Genomic DNA, 21,853 nt, shown 5'->3' on the forward strand with positions numbered 1-21,853 from the left:
GAAAAGGGTGCCAATAAATAGGTTTGAAATAAACCAGAATAGACAGTCTAGTTATCTGTGGTTTCCTTCATATGGAAAGAAAACCAACAGCCTCCTCTCAAACAAACTGCAACTCCAAAAAAGTTTCTTTCTGGGCAGATGAACCTTTACTGACACGACTTTTAGCCTAAATCCAGTGCAAACAGCTGCCTTTAGACTACTTGAGTAAACCTTAGCAGATCAAAGACTGCCATGGAATACTCAAGTCAGTATCAGTGTGATGTACCCCACACAGAGTCAAGCAGCTCTGCTGGGTATTATATATTCAAACCATGCCAGTCCACATTTTTTTACATCATTAGTACACCTTTTTTTAGTACTAGGAATGATGAAAGATTTTATTTAAGCAACAGTCAGTCCACCCACTGCTTAAACATATATATATGTATGTATGCATCCATGTATCGCCATCCTGACTGTTCATGTTCTCTCCCTGAAATATCTTCCTTTTTCCTCAACTACAAGCTTAAGAAACACTGGCAGAATTGACAACTCAGTAGAGATAAATGCAGCTTATGCAACTCTAGTTACACTTTTTAGGTTTGAAAACTTACAAAGTCAAGCTTGGCATTTGACTAGATGAAATTACATACATTCAACTTACCAAACAACTGTTTGTGCCCACTGTTTCTCATTTCTCCTCCATTGCTAAGAAAAGATTATTTTCCTTACTAATTCATCTATAAAATTTATTTTTCTGCAATGCTTACTGTTCTGAGGGCTGCAGTATATTGCAATCAGTTTTTATGGGTGGTAAACCTGTAGTTTTACTACAGGAGGGGAGTTCTTAAAGTAAACACAAGGCTTTTTCCAGTGATTTACACAGAAAAAATGCTGGGGAGAACTTGAAAGAGAGACTGCAATATTTTCATTTGGATTAGATTACAAAATTAATGAACTGAAAAAGTATTAAGATGACAGAAAAATTCAATTACCTCAATGTGAACCTAAAAGGAGTATGGGGTATGAAACAATATCTATCTGGCCTTGCCACCAACAAGGGCCAGAAAAGCTGGCCAGATGTGGTACTTCTCCCAGCATATCTCCCATTTACAGCTCAGGAGGTTCCTGAGAAATTTCAGACATAGTTTCTTTCTATTTAGTAATCTTTAGAGGACTTCTCTTTCATGAAATCATGTTGAACCAATTCTGGCAAACTAGGATAATTCAGAGTATCCAGTGGCAAGGAACTCCATAAGAACAGCATAAGATTCAGGTAATAAAATGCCAGATTGCTCAACTGAAACAGCTGTCAGCCTCATGTTTGTTATTTGGTTTCTTTCTAACAGAAGCAAGAACAAGAAATAAAAGGGATCAAAAACACCAGAACATTGCCAAACAGCTAAGCTTTAATCTACAGTGGTTTTAAATCTGTAACAAAATAAAACCACACAATTTTATATTTCTGAAATAAACCTCACAAAGAAAATAAAGGGTATACTGACAGTTCTAAGTTTCATCTGCTGCCACTGTAAAACATCTGTTCTGACCTACGCAGAGAAATAATCTGATGATGAGGCTTATGTGTCTATACCTACTGCAACCTAAGCAGGTTGCAGCAGCTTACTGAGGTCCACAAAGAAGTTCACCACCATAAGACTGTGGTTCAGCCACCCTCTGCATGACTTCAGAAACGAAGTCACATCTAAGAGGGTCAAGGAGCTGTTGGAGCAACTCTAGAGGAGGCCATGGAGATGCTCCGAGGGCTGGAGCAGCTCTGCTCTGGAGACAGGCTGAGAGAGCTGGGCTGGTTCAGCCTGCAGAAGAGGCTTTGGACAAGGGCCTGTAAGGGCAGGACAAGGGGGAACAGCTTTAACCTGACAGAGGTTCACTAGCAAATGCTCTGACCACACCATGAAAGTCTTCGAAAGCAGATGCAGGGACTGTGAAAATGAAGACCTTAAGCCCACTGTAGGAGAGGATGAGGTTCGAGACCATCTTAAGAACCTGAACGTGCACAAGTCCATGGGACCTGATGGAATCCATCCACGGGTCCTGAAGGAGCTGGCGAATGAAGTTGCTAAACCACTGTCCATCATTTTTGAAAAATCCTGGCAGTCAGGTGAAGTTCCTGATGACTGGAAGAAGGGTAATATAACCCCCATTTTCAAGAAGGGGAAGGTGGAAGACCCAGGGAACTACAGACCAGTCAGTCTCACCTCTGTGCCTGGCAAAATCTTGGAACAGTTTCTCCTGGAAAACATGCTAAGGCACATGAAAAACAACGAGGTGGTTGGTGACAGCCAACATGGCTTCACTAAGGGGAAATCCTGCCTGACCAATTTGGTGGCCTTCTATGATGGAGCCACGGAACTATGGACAGCGGCAGAGCAGTTGACGTCATCTACCTGGACTTGTGCAAAGTGTTCGACACTGTCCCGCATGACATCCTTGTCTCTAAATTGGAGAGACATCAATTTGATGGATGGACCACTCGGTGGATAAAAAACTGGCTCGATGGCCGCACACAAAGAGTTGTGGTCAATGGCTCGATGTCCAGCTGGAAACCTGTAACGAGTGGTGTCCCTCAGGGATCGGTGTTGGGACCGGTCCTGTTCAACATCTTTGTCGGCGACATGGACAGTGGGATTGAGTGCGCTCTCAGCAAGTTTGCCGACGACACCAAGCTGTGTGGTTCGGTTGATACGCTGGAGGGAAGGGATGCCATCCAGAGGGACCTTGACACGCTTGTGAGGTGGGCCGATGCCAGCCTTATGAAGTTTAACCAAGCCAAGTGTAAGGTCCTACACCTGGGTGGGGGCAATCCCAGGCACTGCTACAGGTTGGGCGGAGAAGAGATTCAGAGCAGCCCTGCAGAGAAGGACTTGGGGATATTGTTGACGAGAAGCTTAACATGAGCCGGCAGTGTGCGCTTGCAGCCCAGAAAGCCAACCGTATCCTGGGCTGCATCAAAAGAAGCGTGACCAGCAGGTCGAAGGAGGTGATCCTGCCCCTCTACTCTGCTCTTGTGAGACCTCACTTGGAGTACTGCATACAGTTCTGGTGTCCTCAACATAAAAAGGACATGGAGCTGTTGGAGCGAGTCCAGAGGAGGGCCACGAGGATGGTAAGGGGGCTGGAGCACCTCCCGTATGAAGACAGGCTGAGAGAGTTGGGGCTGTTCAGCCTGGAGAAGAGAAGGCTGCGTGGAGACTTCAGAGTAGCCTTCCAGTATCTGAAGGGGGCCTACAAGGATGCTGGGGAGGGACTCTTCCTTAGGGACTGTAGTGGTAGGACAAGGGGTAATGGCTTCAAACTTAAACAGGGGAAGTTTAGATTAGATATAAGGAAGAAGTTCCTTACAGTGAGGGTGGTGAAGCACTGTAATGGGTTGCCCAGGGAGGTTGTGGATGCTCCATCCCTGATGGTGTTCAAGGCTAGGTTGGACAGAGCCTTGGGCCGCATGGTTTAGGGCGAGTTGTGCCTGCCCATGGCAGGGGGGTTGGAACTAGATGATCTTAAGGTCCTTTCCAGCCCTTACTATTCTATGATTCTATGATTCTATATTTTTTTTTATTTGCTGCTCCTTGTGGCAAGCAAGAGTTTGAAATTAAAGAACAGCTCCTAAAAGAGAAGCATGCCTCCCAATAAGCATAAATACTACATCACAACTACAAAATCGTAGAAGACTGGCATAACCTTTCCCTAAATCTTTTATTTTTTTTTTTTTTTTGGCAAACTTTCTCATACAGCTTTATGGTATAATCAAATGAAAGATCAGGCATCTTATTACAGCTTATGCTATTATTGTTATTCAGGGAACATGGCAAATCCCAGAACAACAGCAAAACAAAAAAGAAAGAAAATATTGAACCTATTTATTCCATATAATAAAATTATTTAGAAGTATTATGCAAAATATTAAATGAATGCTAACTTCGCGACTGTACAGGCATAACTCATGCAAATTAACTTGCTTCTGTAGATTTCTTTAACGGAAGAAAGCTAATAGCAGCATGTGAAGCTCAGGGCAAACAATCTAAATTACATGAGTGAAGACGATGCACTTAAGTTACTATGTTATTCAGATCTTTCTTCTTTATTTTGCTGGTAATTATATTTTTGCTTTCTATCTTAACTGCATTTGTAAAAATCTTGGAGGCAAATATTTGGTTTTCTCCTAATTACAAAAAAGAAAAGCCCCTGGAGCACTATCAAGACTAAATTATTATATCCAATGCGTGACTGTGATGAATACTGTGAATACTGTACATAACTTGAAGTTCAGAGGTAGCCAGCATCTGGTTCTTGATTTCTAGAGGCATATTGTCATCTCAAGATGAAAGCACTCCTGCAATTCACTGTGCTTTCGATTTTCTTAGATACATGATATGTATCTTACAATTTGAGATAAAGATTTTAGTATACAGCTCACAGGATAAGGAAGACATGTAACTACAGGTTTAGATATACATTCTTACTCAGAATCAAAAGCCCTGTCCTCAGCACTGTTTCCTGAGCACAGAAGTATGGTTGGAATGTCTTGCACTTGTATTTTGTATGGCTTATTTTTTTCATGCGAAGATCAGATGGTGGTAAGTATAGGTGGACCATCCAACATGTTCTGTCATGATCAAGAATTGCATACTGCTGAGACAACAAATATATTAAAGAAATTTATATGAAAGAATATGCAAGAAGGTAGTTAAAATTTTACAGCTAAATATCTAAGGCATTCTTCATGAAGTTCTAATTTGACAACATAAGGTTTTAATCTTTAAATTAATTTGGCACATATACAATGATGAGATCGGAATCAGGTAAATTCTACTGTGTATTTATGTGCAGAGCATAAAACTTATCTCACCACATGTTCTTCAACAAATGGAAGTCATCTATTCACCAAGGTATTATCAGAAAAAATGCAGCTGATTTTTCAATTCAAAATTTTTCGTTATATTTTCAAACCTTTCTGTGAAATTATGAAAGATTAGCAAACAGTTGGAAAATAAAATAATGTATATTGGATTGCTGTCTTATCTCCAATTTCTATATTTGCATATTAGGACTCTCAAGAAAAAACAATCACTTCTTGTTATTTCAGCCAAATACAACCATCCTGCTTTATACCACCTGATTTCTTTCAAAAGCAGTCTTTCTTGTTGCAGACTTAAATATTAGTTCACCCAGAGGCTGTTTAACCAATGCGCTCTTCTGACTTGTCTCCTTTCAAGGCTAAGTTTTGAGAAGAGAGTTTCTATAAATAGCAGAAGAATCAGTCAACAAAACATATTTGAAGAAAGGCTGGCAAAATGAACCAGTTCAAATTGAAGTATCTTTTCTAGCAAACTCAATGAAAATCTTTAAAAGAGTTTACTAGGGGTAGAGCTGACATTCTTTGTAAACCAACTTTCACACTATTTTCCAACAGTCACTTTTGAGGAGGAAATGCTGCCTGCTCTAAGAGATAATTGATTCTTGCCTCTCCCATTGCACTTTCTTCTAGCCTTATACTATTGAGGGAAATTCTCTTACATAAGCAAGCTGTATCAATCACAACTGTGTAACAAAAACCTATTACTAGCATAAGAGCAATTCTGGAGCAGTAAAAAAGAATGTGAGAGTGCAATCTCACATATTTGGTGGTCCAGACAGGGCAATGGTAAGTGTATGTATTGATCAAATTAGGATTTGGAAATTCTATTTATTTGTGTTTATTCTCCACTACAACCTTATTTTAATCATATTATTTTAAAGTGATATCTCAAGTATAAGAAAAGAGTATGATAAGCTCTCTGGTAAGACGACAGACCACAGCCAAATGAATTAACTATTATTAAAAGGAAAAACTAGCAAAAAGGCTAGTTGTCCTTTTTAAAAAGCCTGGAAACTACCAGGACAGCATATGGGAGACGTGACTCTTACCAGGAGTACCTAGGACAAATGTAGAGAACTAGGAAGAATATATGCATGACAGAAAAAGAGGTACAACTAATAAATTAATATCTGTGTATAAATATATGCAAAAAAAACCAACCCCAATTATATCCTATAGTTTTCTGAGAAACTATTTAACTAGGCATACAAAGATCCTTTTTGCAGTTACCGAGGGGCAAAATTTTTCTTTTAGATATGTATGGTGAAAACCAGCATTTTTACCCTACTTTTAGTAACAAAACTACTTTGGAGTCCACTTTAGTGTGGTTAATAAAAAACTCTCTGCTTCTACAGACAAACAAAATAGTAAACCACTGTAGTGCTACCTATCTTCAGGAAGATGCTTTACTACAGCAGATAGAATTTATTCTCATATCTGTAGAAGACTAATCTGGTGGCCCTCTGTGATGGAGTGACTGTGTTGGTAGATAAGGGAAAGTAACTCATGCCATCTATCTTGACTTCTCTAAGGCCTTTGACTTAGGCCTGTACAACATTCTTGTCTCTAAACTGGAGAGATATGGGTTTAGATAAATGAACTACTTAATGGATTAGGAATTGTAGTCAAGGACTCAGTATCCAGATGCAGATCAGTAACAAGTGGTGCCCCTCAAGCGCCCGTACTGGGACAAGTACTGTTCAATATATTTATTAATGACACAGTGGTCTTGAGTGTGCCCTCAGAAAGTTTGTGGATGGTAGCAAGCTGAGTGGTGTAGTTAATATGCTCGAGGGAAGGGATGCCATCCAGACCCTGACAGCCTGGAGAAGTGGGCTCATGTGAACTTCATGAAGTTCAACAAGGCCAAGTGCAAGGTCCTACCCCTGGATCAGGGCAGTCATCAGTATTGGTACAGAGTGGGCAATGAAGGACTGAGGCTGCCCTGCAGAGAAGGACTGGGCGATACCAGCAGATTAAAAGCTGCACATGACCCAGCAGTGTATGCCTGCAGCTCAGAAATCCAACTGTATCCTGGGCTGCATCACAAGAATCATGACCTGGACTTCTGTGTCCAGGGCTGTGTTTCCCAGCACGAGAAAGACATGGACCTGCTAGAGAGAGTAGAGAGGAGGCCACAGAAATGATCAGAGGGCTAGAGCACTTGTCCGATGGGGGAAGTCTGAGAGAGTTGGGGTTGTTCAGCCTGAAGAAGAGAAGGCTCTGGGGACACTTTAGAGTGGCCTTTCAATATTTAAAGAGGGCCTATAAAAAGATGGAGAAAGACTTTAACCTGCCAGAGGGGAGACTGAGATGAGATTTTAGGCAGAAGTTCTTCCCTGTGAGGGTGGTGAGGCCTTGGCGCAGGTTGCCCAGAGAAGCTGTGGCTGCCCCATCCCTGGAAGTGCCCAAGGCCAGGTTGGACAGGGCTTGGAGCAACCTGCTCTAGTGGAAGGTGTCCCTGCCCATGGCAGGGGGTTGGAACTGAATGAGCTCTTCAATGTCCTTTCCAACCCAAACCACTCTATGATTCTATGCTGTGAGGTCAACAAGAAAGTGAGCAGGTTGGACATTTAACTGCTTGTCCATACAAATCATCACTGGCAGTGCACTGCGCTATTCAAAGTGCTACATGGTGGGAGGAGGAGGGAAAATGGGAGTAAGTTGAAATAAACCTCATGCACACGAGGTAACTTTGAGCTAAGTCAGGGAGGAACAAAGACTGTTTCTGTGCTTTGAGCAACCTGGTCTAGTGGAAGTTGTCCCTGCCCTTGGCAGCGGGGTTGGAACTAGATGTGCTTTAAAGGTCTCTTTCAACCCAAACCATTCTATGATTCTGTGATTCTGGATAGTTCAAGATGAACCTTCTTTGCGAGGTAAGTTTCAGAGTCAATAATAGCAGAAAAAGTGAGTATGAAAAAAAATTTACCTAATTTTTAACTTAGCCACTTACGTGTTTGATTTATTAAAAAAAAAAAAAAACACCAAACCAACAAAACAACTGTATACACTACAAATGAGGATAAACTTTACTGTTTCTACTCCTATTACATTTCTATTAAGGCTAGTAATAGCTTTCCTCAAGTAGAGATCACAGATCAGCATTACTAGTAGCTTAAGAGGCTTTTCCTACAATCTGTGAAATGACTCAAAGAATGTACACTCAGAAGTCAGATATCAATTTAATTTTTTTTCCTTTTAGATCTACAAATCCAACCCCTTTTCCTGTTTTATGGTAATATGCAAGCCAATGACTTTGCTGTTTTATTTTTATTGGCAGTTTTCAGTCATGTTCTGCGTGAATTATTGCAGAATCCACATGGGGTCATCTGTATCACACTTCAATTTTATCTATCTTTTAATCAGATGACTCCCACAAAGGGAATAAATAGTACTAGTTCAAATATTCACATGAAAATAGGTGTTTGTATGAATATCTATGTATAAATTATAATTACATGTCTATAAAAGCCACATTTTCTTTCCTGTAATACTCTTTGCTCCCTGGAATTTAAATGAACAGGTATCCACAGTAACTAGTAAAAGCTTATTTAAAAATATTTTTGTCTGTGTTTCACCTCTCTACACTTGATATGCCAGAATTGTTTACAGTGTCATTCACCTGGAATTTTATTCTCCTTCAGGAAAGTGTAACTAATGGAGAGTAGACAGCTTTCCAAAGCAGTGATTTGGGGTTTTTTTTCATTGCATAGTGCACTGTTCAAAGTGGGGAAGGTTTGGGCACTGAACCTCAGGCTGAAGTCTGGGAAAGGTTTTCCTTGCTGTAGGAATTCATTGTTGTGGGTGACTGAACAGGAAATAAATCAATATGCAGATGACAGCCAGAGACATAAGTCACAAGTCACGAAACATAGATAACTGTTGCTTGGTAGCTCCATCTTTCTTCTACTTTTGAATGAAACAGAGAAACCCTGGCATATTCATTGCCATAACAAAAGAGCAAAATAATGGGCGTCTGTGCAACTTCGGGAGGCAATGCTGCCGAAAGACCTCCCTACTCCATAGGATCTTGTAAGTGGCACTGAAGACAGAACTCACTGCGGGTGTGATCCTCTCTGTTGCAGAAGCAAGATATCATGATGCCACGACTGCAGGCAACTCTGCCGTTATGAAAGACATTGTTTCCCACAGCATTCTCTGAGGCTGTTGCAATAACACTACCAAAGCAAGAGCAGCTCCTACTGAGCTTGTAAGAACATGGAGTCAGTGGAGTGAACTTCTCCAAAAAGTGGGTCATATGGTAGCATTCAAACTTTCCAAGTAGTAAAGATTCAAAATTTAAAAGTGGTAATAGGTTTTACCACTGCAAGCTCCTTTGAGTATGTGTTTAAAAGCACAATATATCCATAAAACGTCAAAAATAATGTAAATGTACTACCACCGTCTCAAATTTCAGGAGGGAAATATTCAGTCAGAAAGTCAAAGGCCTTCAGTTAGCAGCTAGTACCATGCTGCGTAATTATAGGCAACATTAAAAACTGCATAAATCACTGGCCCTTTTCTCAGAAGCTTACACTATAAACAGAGCTACACAGAGAGTCCTCATATAACCCCAGGCACCATAAACCTCAGCAGACAGCTCTTCTTCTCTAAATCAGCCTCTCTCCAACTTGCTCTCACCCACACGGCACGATGTACTTTCATTTGTGCTTGCAAAAGCCTCTTGCTAGCAAAACGCCAGTTTGCTGTGCAAGTGCACAAGTAGTAAAAGTTACAACCTGCTTTTTTTTTTTTTTTAAATAAAAAGCTATTACTGACATTTTACTGAACCCTGATTTTTTTATTTTTCCTTCTGCATTCTCTATACCATGTCTGGACTCTACCAAAGAAAGAAAATACCCTGAATCCTATTTTAAATCAAACAAAGTTTTGCTTCAACCATATTATTTCATATCTTTATGTCATGTAGCTGTAACTCATATTACTACTTTCTGCCATTTTGCAAGCTGACTCTATGGCATTGTTCCAACATTCAGTATTTTTCTTTCATTGGTTTCACTGCTCTGAGACTAAACTTAACCTTTAACATATGAATATGGAATCCTAATCTTTAAAGAGACTAAAATAAAATGTTATTTATAAATAAATAAACTGTATTACCAAGACTGAATAAGGAGCCACCTCTGTGATTGCTCCAGGCAGTCCCTTTTATATCAGAGAGATATGAAAAAGTGCAATTAAGGTCTTGGGTATCATATTTAAAAGCTATGTTTATCAGACTTTACCCAAATTCATATAGCTATTAGTCAAGCTGACATATTGTCACTAATAAATTAATATTTTAAGAAATATGCAGATGATATTTACTTTCATTTTCTCATAAAGGAATGTACTTCTCACAAATATATTTTCATAATATATTCTCATATATTTTCATAATACATTTTCTCATAAAGAAATATGTTTCCATAACTCAAATGTTATAAACATACTTGCACTTGTTTACAAAACTCAGATTTCTTCTAAAAACACCATGAAAACAAAAGAAATATTCTTTGCTTCCCACAGAGTGTGCTATTATTATGATATTGGTCTAAACTGCTGCAACTTTATTTTGGGGACATTATTGTACTTGAAATTGTTCTGACAGAGGAGACCGACTGATACTTCCTGTTTTGCACAAGACAGATCTTTTTTTCTCAAGCACGTTTCAGTTGTGTGTGGTGCTGGGACATTTCAAAACTGCCATTAACTCCAAATACTCCAACACGCAGCCTGCGCATAACTGTGCAGCCACCGAGTACACTGCAAAACACCAGCACCAGGAGCTATTCCCATCCCCTGAGGACAAGCAGAGGAGCACAGCATGGGTTCATACGTTATTGCTGCTACACATGCAGGCAATTGCTGCTCCTGACCCTCCACAGCCCCGCCTAGGACAAGGTTGTTTGGTACCCCCACCAAAACCAGGACACAATGGTCCAAGCAAAGTGGTGCTGTGTGTTATCACTCTTGTCTTTACTAGACTACATAATGAGTTCTTGGTTTGGGTTTAACACGTTTTCATCCTCCTAAGACAGTTAAGCATCTGCATAACTTTCATCATTAAAGTACTTTCGCAGACTTCAAAGGTGATGCCTAACATTAAACAAGTGTGTAGGCTCCTATTGAACTGTGGTTTCAAGTGGTGTTTTCTGAACTGGTGAGAACAGTCAGTACCATCCTGAAAGTCTAACTTGTCTGCATAGGAGTAGCCAACCAATCATACCTGCAGCATTTGTTCTTCCTCTGAAAATATCATCGTACGCTTTCCATTGCGGGGTCACCTGGTAGGCGTGGATGAACACCACAAAAACCACTACCAAGCACATTAACGGCACCAGAGCAGCAGTGAAGAGCGCAGCGTAGGCATTTGGAATGAAGCACCTGATGGAAAAAAAATGGAAAAAAATTGCTCTTGATAAACATAAGATTTGATAAACATATTGATAAACATAAGAGACACCCTAAATGTCCAGGAGTGAAATTTCAAAACCAAATGTTTTTGAAGAAGGATATGCTCTATAAATCACAAATTCTTTAACTCTATTACCAGATAGGATGCATTGGGTTCTGTTGGTTCCTATCTCTTTATCGTATCTTATGGAATATAACATTTGCACCTTAAAAATATGGATGTTATAGTTTAGCATAATCACTGTTGGAGAGATTTAAACTGTTGCAATGGAACAAATTATATTTTAACAAACTCCATGCAAGTTATATTCATTTAATGTGATCACTCTTAGTCACCAAAGTCTAAAAAGCCATTATGCAAGTTTCTATACTTAGCTCCTGAAGCCACAAATTAACTTTTGAAAAATATATTTTAAAAATAAATTAACAAGTCTTACAGGCAACATAATTATTCCTCCTCAAGTTGTTGGAAATTGTACATCATTTGCACACTGAAGCCAAATGCTCCCTCCCTCCTATTTTTTTTTTTTTAATTGTCCTGTCTCTCCTTATCCTTTCCATTTATTAAAGTTATAATTATTTATAAAGATGTGACAGGAACATGAGTTATTCCTGAAAAAGAGTCAAATTGCACATATAAGATGGTGACTTGAAGGATATGGAGAAGATAGTTAAAAAGAGCTCTCAACAGCATGAGAGATCAGGGTTTTCTGTGAATTCCCTGGAGATCAGTATGTGCTTTACAGCCACTGACCTACTCTAGAGATGACGCACAATGGAGCAGCCCAAGGGATAGCTTGGGAGTCAGTATGTCTAGAGAGTATGTGGTCACTGCTATCCCTATTAAGAGGGTGTAACTTACCCAGCCTTTCTGTTTGTCAGGTCTGCTCCGCTAAATAAGCTTAGAGTCAATGCTGGCCATGTTCAAGGCCAGGCTGGATGGGGCTTGGAGCAACCTGCTCAAGTCTAGTGGAAGGTGTCCCTGCCCATGGCAGGATTTTGGAACTAGATGGTCTTTAAGGTCCCTTCCAACACACACCATTCTATGATTCTATGATTCTATGACAGTATACATCTGAGAAGAGCCTGGGTACATTTTTCACTGATATACCTGGTATACCTTCAGGGTTTGCTTAGGTGGACATGCGTACTAAGTCCAGAAAGTCAAGATTACATTCTCTGTCAGCTCTTCCAGAGCATCAGTTGGGCATAATGAATGAATCCCAAAATAATTTCTAACAGAATGTAGATAACTTCTGCAACACTCTTCAGGAGGTACAGGCTCTGCCAGACACCAAGCTGAGGTGCCACCAGATAACATTACTGCACAAGGAAGCAAGAAACAGGGAAGGCCAGGTTGGACGGAGCTTGGAGCAACCTGGTTTAGTGGAAGGTGTCCTGTCCATGGCAAGGGGTTGGAACTAGATGAGCTTTAAGGTCCCTTCCAACCCCAACCATTCTATGATTCTATGATTCTCTATTGCATAATTGGTGTTCTTTTCACAGAATCACAGAATGGATGAGATAGGAAGAGACTGCTGGAGATCATTTTGTCCAAACCTCCTTCTCAAACATAGAGCCAGCAGCCCAGGACTGGGTCTAGATGGTTTTTTTAGTATCTCCAAGGATGGAGACTTCGTGACCTCTCTGGGCAACCCATGCCAGTGCTCAGTCACCCTCCACAGTGAAACCACCATCTGACTCTGTCCTCTGTGCGCCCTCCCTTCAGGTGTTTAAATTCATTAATAAGATCCTCTGGGGCCTTCTCCAGGTTGAACAGTCCCATCTCAGCCTTTCATTGTTGGATTGATGCTCCAGCCCCTACGCATCTTCCTAGCCCATTGTTGAACTCTGTCCAGTCTGTCCATGTCTCTCCAGTACTGGGGAGCCCAGAACGGGACACAGGACTTCAGGTGTGGCCTTGCCAGTGCTGAGCAGAGGGTAAGGATCACCTCCGCTGACCTGCTGGCAACACATTTGCTTCCTGGACACAACATCTGATTCATTTCACCCTTTTAATTTTTAGTATTTCTTAGGTATGAAAGTTATTTTTCTTCTTGAGTGGGGCCAACTAGCGTTAAGACATGAAGGCACATTACCATAACCTGTGCTGCTTTTAATGATTAAAATGAAGCCAAGAATCTTAGGACAAGTACGGTCTCCTATAAAATCATATTTATGATTAAAATCTGTATTTTTTTTTTTTCAATTTGATACATTTTTGTATTTCAGAGATCACATATTCTCTTCAAAAACATCTGAACATCTCGGAAGTTTTCTGTGAACACTATATTGTTAACAAAAGCTGCATAAAAATGAAACCCCACAAAGATGGATCAATTTTACTAATACCCTTAAGTACTCACTCTAAAAAAGACACTGAAAAGTTATGTACAAAGGAAGTACACGAAGACATATTAACAATTTTTTTTCTTGAAAGCAATGGTGAGCAATTCAACAATGACTACTACTTCCTGTAAGTTTTCTTCACATATAGTAGTGTGATGACACATGTTGAAAAATATCTTTTATGCTGAAAATCATATCGGACATCATTATAGGGACCAACTGAAAATATTTGTTATACTTGACATAGGGGCACATATGTATTGTTCTGTTACCGTCACACATTTGTCCCATGGAATTAGTGTGTATCTCATATTCCTAGCATTGGATGGGAATAGAAGAAAAATGTCCCAAAACATCAACTAAGTTGGTGTTCCAGAACACAACTACTCTACAGGCAAAGGCCTAGAAAGACTGATGTGGGAACTGGAATGACCCACATAATTACAAACCTTACTTGTTTAAAGAAGTGCATTATCTCCTGCAGTATCGCCTTCAAGCAAGTTCTTTTTTCTTTTTTTAAACAGGCACCCTTTGTAAAGTAAGTCTTTAATCCATGAAAGATGAAGCCATTGTGCACAATGAAGTAATTTTTGTATTTCTTTCTTGGGTAACTAACTGTAAGGTTTCTGTTTTGTTTGTTCTGAACCTAAGTAATAGCAAAAAAAACATCACCAAACTTACAGCTAACATACACACCTTCTGCAATGGGCACAAGAAAAATAAAATACTGCTAGCTTCTTCAAAGACTGGCATTTTATTACAAAGTTTCTGTGACTTCCTATTAACCAAATTAACAACTGACAAGATGTATACTGGAACTATTTGTTAGTGCCATTACATAATTAATAATAAAAAAGGAAAAAGAAGCAAAAAAAAAGGCAAAAATAACCACGCAACATTGTTAAGGAAATAAGAACTATTAAAAAATGCAGGAAGTTATAAAATGAAAGAACTGGCATATTGTGTTCCCTAATGTGCAAGAAAGATTTAAAACAGATCAATGTATTAAAGACAGTTTCATTCCGTCATTATGTCTTGAATTCTAAGGACAATCTCCTTGAAATGCATCTCGAAACTAAGAAAAGTTAAGTTTGACCAAAAAATTGAAAGTGTTCTTGTCTATTAAATACCCAGTGCTCTCATTTAGTTTTGTCAGCAAAAATCTTCTGACTTTTAACAAGTGATAGGATAAGAAGAAACAGCCTCAAGCTGTGCCAGGGGAGGTTTAGGCTGGATATTAGGAAAAGTTTTTTCATCAAGAGGGTGCTCAGGCATTGGAACAGGCTGCCCAGGGCAGTGGTGGAGTCACCGTCCCTGGAAGCGTTCACAAACTGTGTAGACAAGGCCCGTAGTGGCACGGTTCAGTGGTGGCCTTGGCAGTGCTGGGGTAGAGGCTGGACTTGATGATCTTAAAGGTCTTTTCCAACCTAGCTGACTCCTGTGACTTACTTTTCATGTGAATTTCTCTCCAGAGCTAGATTATTATCATTGTTATTACTACTATTGTTCTTGCAATTTTTAATTTACTATTTATTTTCATTTTCACTATAATCATTTAATCCTGCGCACAAGGCTCTACAACTCTTGTGCTTCTCCCACGTTTTAGGCACAGCTGGTTGGCGGGCAGCCCAGCACAGAAAACAGGGAATTATGGCACCATGTGAATTTCCCCATATTGTACATGTTACATCAGGAAAGTAAAAGGCAAAGGTCAGACACCTGAATTTGCACTTACATTTGTGTTTCATCACCTCCACATAAAGAAATAAATGTGTGTACCTAAAATAACCTAACAAAAAGGAAAGCTTGAATTGCTTATTCATGCTTCCTCAGCAAATTCTTCACAAAGTATTCACTGCTTAAAATTAAAATACACAAGTTTGGTTATAATCTACATATACTTCTGCATATTCACACATTCTGGCCTTTCTTAAAAAGCAACTTCCTCTGTTCCAGATCTTAGCTTTGCTACACTACCCTTGAGTTGGTACTTCATATTTTTTCTTAGAATGCACAACCATTTTCTGCTAACTGCAGTGCAGGCCAGACAATGGAAACATTTTGTGCAGATAATTAGTTGCTAAAAAGTTGCTAATCTGACAAATTATCTGCAGCAAATTGTGTATGACATGTATCTAACAAACAAAACAAAACATAAAATGTCTTTCTTTTATGAATTTATCCTAGATATTTATTATCTGCGTCTGATGTTTTGGGCAGCATAATAGTTTGGTAATCAACCCTTTTTTGAGAACATTATACGTATATAATAGGTGGAAACTCTGGGCTTTTAATTTTGACACAGTTGTCAAGCATAACCCTGAGAAGATCTGATCTCTTGTACTGCATCTCAGAATCACCAATAAACTCAGTTCTCTGCTATATGTTCATTTGCACATTCAGCTGACAAATTGCTCCTGTGTGGGCGTACATCTAGTGCGATAATTCTTACAGGAGTTTATGCTGCTCCCTCTGGCCCCTTCTTCCAACTTTCTGCCTGTTTTGGAATACTGCTGTTCATCATATCAAATACCTTTGTACAAACCCAAGGCAGCAAGCATCCAGGTAATGGTGTAGTATTTTATTTCCCTTAGCACTACGCTAGAGGCTCTGATCCATGTACACTTCATACGCAGCTCAGGACTGCCAACATTTTATGCACATGGACATCTACCACAATTTAACAGTAGTCATTTTCCATAAATACATTAGGCAACAAGGTTGATGTTTGCCCTGTGTTTTATTTTCCACTCCCCTGACAGGGAAAGAAACATAAGGACCATTTCGTTGTATGTGTTGGTTTGGGTTTTTTTTTTCAAAAAGGCACTTATATTTCTACTGCGCTCTGGGGAGACCCCCTCTGCAGTCCTGCCTCCAGCTCTGGGGTAACAACACAAGAGGGACGTGGAGCTGTTGGAGCAACTCTAGAGGAGGCCATGGAGATGGTGCGAGGGCTGGAGCAGCTCTGCTCTGGAGACAGGCTGAGAGAGCTGGGCTGGTTCAGCCTGCAGAAGAGAAGGCTCCTTAAGGGGAGACCTTAGAGCAGCTCCAGTGCCTAAAGGGGCTACAAGAAACCTGGAGAGGGGCTTTGGACAAGGGCCTGTAGGGACAGGACAAGGGGGAATGGCTTTAACCTGACAGAGGGGAGATTGAGATGAGCTCTTAGGCAGAAGTTCTTCCCTGTGAGGGTGCTGAGGCCCTGGCACAGGTTGCCCTGAGAAGCTGTGGCTGCCCCATCCCTGGCAGTGTTCAAGGCCAGGTTGGACGGGGCTTGGAGCAACCTGGTCTAGTGGAAGGTGTCCCTGCCCGTGGCAGGGGGTTGGAACTGGATGAGCTTTAAGGTCCTTTTCAACCCAAACCGGTCTGGGATTCTACGATTCTATAACTGATGTGAAGAAAATCAGCTGGAAAACATATGCTAAGCTTAAAATGGGTAACATTTCAGATGACAGCCACTAGTTCCTGCAGAAATTCAACTCACATTCACAATGGAGAAGTTTCTGTTTCCTGAGTAGATAAGATTCTGGAGATATCCACATGATTTTACAGAATTTACAGTGACAAAGGCACATGTTTTTAGATCCATAGTCTTCATTCCACTTCATGCAGTCTTCTAGATACACTAAAAACAGACCACACAACACCCTGAAAACATAGCCTTAACACTTTTTAAAACTCAGTGGAAAACTGAATTAAAGACAGTGGCCCAACCAGATGTGTTTTATGGGTGCCTTGGGCAATGGAAGGTGGTGCAGCACTTATTTGGATGTTTTCTGGGGCTTTACTGCGCAGATAGGAAATTTACAACCCAGCCAAAAGACAACTACATGTGTAACAGATGCCTCCTTGATACTTAACATTGCAGCAAGTGTTGGCCTGTGATGGTATCAAGAATACAGCTATGGGGCAGTTCAACATGAGTGAGAATTTGAAAATATTTTTGATGTACCATCAGAAATTACTCACTGTCCATTTGAACCTTTTATTGAAGGAACTTGTACTGCGGCTTAGAACTAAACAGCTATAAAAAGGCTCCCCATAAAAAGGCCTTTCCCTATACCACACCCTATGTCATTACTGCCTGATATCTGTCTAGCCTGATAAACACCACAAAACCTCTCCAAGAATCCTGTTTCACTGCCCCACAGCACTCACCTCTAGAGACCACTTCCCAGGGTTAAACTTTACTATTTCTTGGTGCGGTATACATATGTTACATCTTGGCATAGCCAACATGTATTTTTACCTTATTTGACACAAAATTTCTCTATGTACTTGTAAATTGCTACAATTTTCCCCTCCAGTCTTCTTTTAACTGAGCAGTCCTAGATCTTTCAGTCTTTCTGATCATACTTTATATTGAAGACTTTTGCCGGTCTCATTGATTACACTACTTTGTTAATGTATTAATTAAATTATGAGATCCAGCACCTTTGGTAGGATTTCATCTCAGTACATCTGAATACTTATTACTCAGTAGTCAAAAATTCCTTCTGACTACAGCAGAAGGAATTTATGTGTCCTTAAGACTAAGTTGCTTTACCTACAGACCAATACTATTTCTGCCTTTTGTGCCGTAGCACAAGGTTGTTGACTCATGCTCATTTTATCATCTGCACTAGCACAAGATCTTTTTGCGAAGAACTGGTAAACAGCCAGTAGTTATTCTCCATCCTATTTTTGCATAGCTAATGATTCTTGGCAAGATACAATTCTTTCCACATATTCCCACTGAAAACCATACTACTTTTTCAGAAGAGATCTAAGATACCAGTAACATTATGAATTACAACTGACATTCAATGTACTTCTTTCCCAGCTTTGTGCTGTGGTAAATTTGAATGGAGGCTCCTTTATCCCAGGCTTGTATTATATGAGGTAAATCTAATATTTTCCACTTCATTAGTAACCAAGGAAGATGTTGAACAACATCTGAAGGGCATTTTAAAGACATGATTCCTTGAGAAATTTCATCTAAGAATTTGGAAAAATTTAGCTGAGAACATAGTCTACTGACATCTTTTTTTATGTCTTGGAATATATAGGGAAATTTGAGATGACTATATATGTACCAACGTTGCTCCAAAGGTCAGAAATTAAACAAATATGGGACATGATAAAACATTCAGCCCATGAAGAATTAAAAAGCAAAAATTAAAATGCTTTTCTGGACAATGGACTACATCATTTAAACTTCATTTCATTCTTTCATGGGGTTACGGGTCTGGTTTATAAATGCACTTGGAAACTTCTGACACTATGTGAATTACACAGTAGGATGCAATGCGAGGAAAGCAGATGTAAAACCTACTACAGACCTACCACACTCACTGGCTAGCTCTTAATTCTGCAGAAAAGAATATGGAAATTACTGGTGATCACATTTAAGCAGAACATGATTCGTAACTTTATTCTGTTCCAAAAAGGTAAATGTCATACTTGGATGTATAAACAGCAGTATATGCTGCCGCACATAGGAAGTAATCGTTCTGCTCTAGTCAGAATTACAAATACTGCATTGGCAAGCTGTCTCTGGCTTTGGCACATTTAAAAAACGTGAATTAAATAATGAAAGTTCACAGTAAAGCTGTGAAGGCTACCACAGGTCTTACAAATGTGCTCCACTCTGGACAGACTGAAAAAAATTGTTTTGTTTGGTTGGTTGGCTTGCTTGTTTCTAAAGAGAAGGAACAAGTATTGGCAAACTACAAGTAGGCAAAGGAAGAGGCAACCTAGGAGTAGGCAAAAAGCAAAAGCAGGATACTTTCTCCATGTTGTAATACATTTTTCTTGCTAGAAAACATAAGCCCAGGGGCTCAAACTATTCCAAGATTGGCTACCAGAGTAGTCACAGAAGGGATTAGCTGTATTTAGCAGATCCACGAGGATCAGAGCTAGGTACCTTAAAAGAGGATCCAGACACAAACTAGCAAGGTACTTTCAAGCCTAGTAATTAATGCTTGGGCAAAAAAAAAAATAGAAGTAGCTAAAGCACATGCCTTACAATGAAAGACGTTAGGCAGCTCTTGTTTCTGTGCTTGAACCGTTCTTTCCAATGAAGCCCCTGACTTTCAGTTCTAGTGTAGACAAAGCTTTCTCTTCTGGTGAACACTTGTTAAACATTTCCTAGGCTATCCACAGAACAAAGCCCACAACAGGAAACAGAGAAGATGAGCTGAGCTTTCTTTTTTCACTACTGATAATTTCTCAATTTTACTCCTTTTCTTTCCTTTACTCACCTTGCCTTTCCTTTCTCCCAATACCTGCAAACTATGCCCATGCACAGGCTACCTGCACACATCCAGAGAACATGCCTAGCATGTATTTTATTTACATCCTATTTGCTACTTTACTGGGATGTTGCCTGCCAAAGCCTCTGATGATAAGCAAACTCATTTATATCCATAACTGACTAAAATATTGCACAATCCAATCTGCATAGTAGGAAAAGTAATCCTTCCAATGCCCAAGGATGAAAATCACCTGTATAGCTCCAGTCTAACAATGCAGTGTTTACTTCATCCAGTACTCAAAATAACATTTACCAAAAACTTAACTTTCATTGATAATATGTCTTGCATCCTGGTACTGGCTAGACAATCTCTCTCTAAAGATTTGCATAAGACACAAACAAGAGAATTCTAAAACAATCCATCAGCAAAGGTTGTTCTTTTTGATTTTGCAAAAGGCAATACAGTAGGCATGGACGTATGCCAACCATTACATTCTTTTTCCTAGGCCTTCAGAAAGCAACCATTGTTTTCATGTGTGCTCTGAGTAACAGGATGGCATGAAAAGATAGTACTGAGTAATGCTTCTATCATCTATACTTATTATATATTAAGCATAGGCCATAAAATTACAATTTCCAATTTGCAGCATAGAAAGAAAACTTAGCAATGTAAAATAATTTTTACAGGGCTTTTGAGGATGTTAGTGCCAGGTCAAAAAGTAGAATATAGGGGATTACAGCTGCCAGGACAGTGCTTAAAGAATCAGGTTGGTCTGTCTTTATGGATGAATTTACATGTAAATATAGCTTGAGACAATATTTTTCAACCAAACATTGGTCCACTGTTGGCACAATGTGTCTGATCAGGTAAGTGAAAAGTTAAAACAAGGATTTAGGAAAAAATCAATCAATATTGACTTAATGCAGGCAAATGAAGATCTAGGGATTTATGGTCAAGCATGGGCTCTTAAGATCCAAGATGCCTAACTCTCTTTTGCATCGCTCCAACTAGGGATTTTCAAAACTATACGTAGGTAGAGAGAGACGGAGTCAAAAAAGTAATTTCTGACAAAACATCAGATTAGACTCCTTCCATCCTCTACAGTCTATCAATCAACGCTACTCCAGCCCTACTCCAGGCCTTAGGGCTCTGTGGTCAGCTGACCTTGGCTGGACTCCAGATGCCCACCTGTAACTCCCCTCCTCAGTGAGATGGAGAGGGGGTAGAAAATAAGGTGGAAAAAACCTAATAGGTTAAAATAAAGGCAGTTTAATAAAGCAAAAGCAAAGGCTGCATGTGGAAGCAAAGGAAAACAAAAAGTTTATTCTCTACTTCCCATCAGCCGGTGATGTCCAGCAGCTTCCCAGGAAGGAGGGCTTCAGTACATATAGTGGTTGGTCCAGAACACAAACGTTGGGACAACGAATGTTCCTCCTCTTCTTTCCCCTTAAGCTTTTTTTGCCAAGCAGATGTCATATGGTATGGAATATCCCTTTGGTCAGTTGGGGTCAGCTGTCCTGGCTGTGTCCCCTCCCAAGCTCTTGGCAAACCCCAGCCTGCTGGTGAAGGGGGATGCTGGAGAGACAGCCTTGATGCTGTGCAGCACTTCCCAGCAGTAGCCAAAACACTGATGTGTTATCAGCACCTTGCCAGCTATCAATACACAGCATAGCACTATGAGGCTGCAATGGGGAAAATTCATCTCAGCCAGACCCAATACAGGCTATCACAAATGCCTGTGTGCCACCTGTGAGGGCACACCATGCATACCCTCAGTTTTGTGGTATAAAAATACTCCCCTGGCTGCTTCAATCCAGCTCTCGTGTTGCTTCAGATACTTCAAATTGAAAAAAAAACCAAACCCCAAACCAAAACCCAAAAAGAAAAACACATGAACAAATACATTTTAATGCTAAGAAGCCTCTTTGCAGAGAACACAGCAGATACCAGGACCAAGAGCTGTGTAGGGAGAAAGTTGAATAGGTAACTAAAGAGAAAG

General features: G+C 40.0%; 1 protein-coding gene across 1 annotated transcript in view; it reads right to left on the bottom strand.

Annotated features, from left to right (window-relative positions):
- The window catches only part of ADGRV1 (adhesion G protein-coupled receptor V1), a 273,160-nt gene that overhangs the window by 43,879 nt on the left and 207,428 nt on the right, over positions 1 to 21,853 (bottom strand). Inside the window, exon 86 of the mRNA XM_030511555.1 lies at positions 11,085 to 11,242. Within this exon, the coding sequence (XP_030367415.1) occupies positions 11,085 to 11,242 (158 nt within the window). The remainder of the gene's footprint in view (positions 1 to 11,084; positions 11,243 to 21,853) is intronic.

This window comes from Strigops habroptila, chromosome Z (genome assembly GCF_004027225.2).
Source record: "Strigops habroptila isolate Jane chromosome Z, bStrHab1.2.pri, whole genome shotgun sequence".
In the NCBI taxonomy this organism is placed as follows: Eukaryota; Metazoa; Chordata; class Aves; order Psittaciformes; family Psittacidae; genus Strigops; species Strigops habroptila.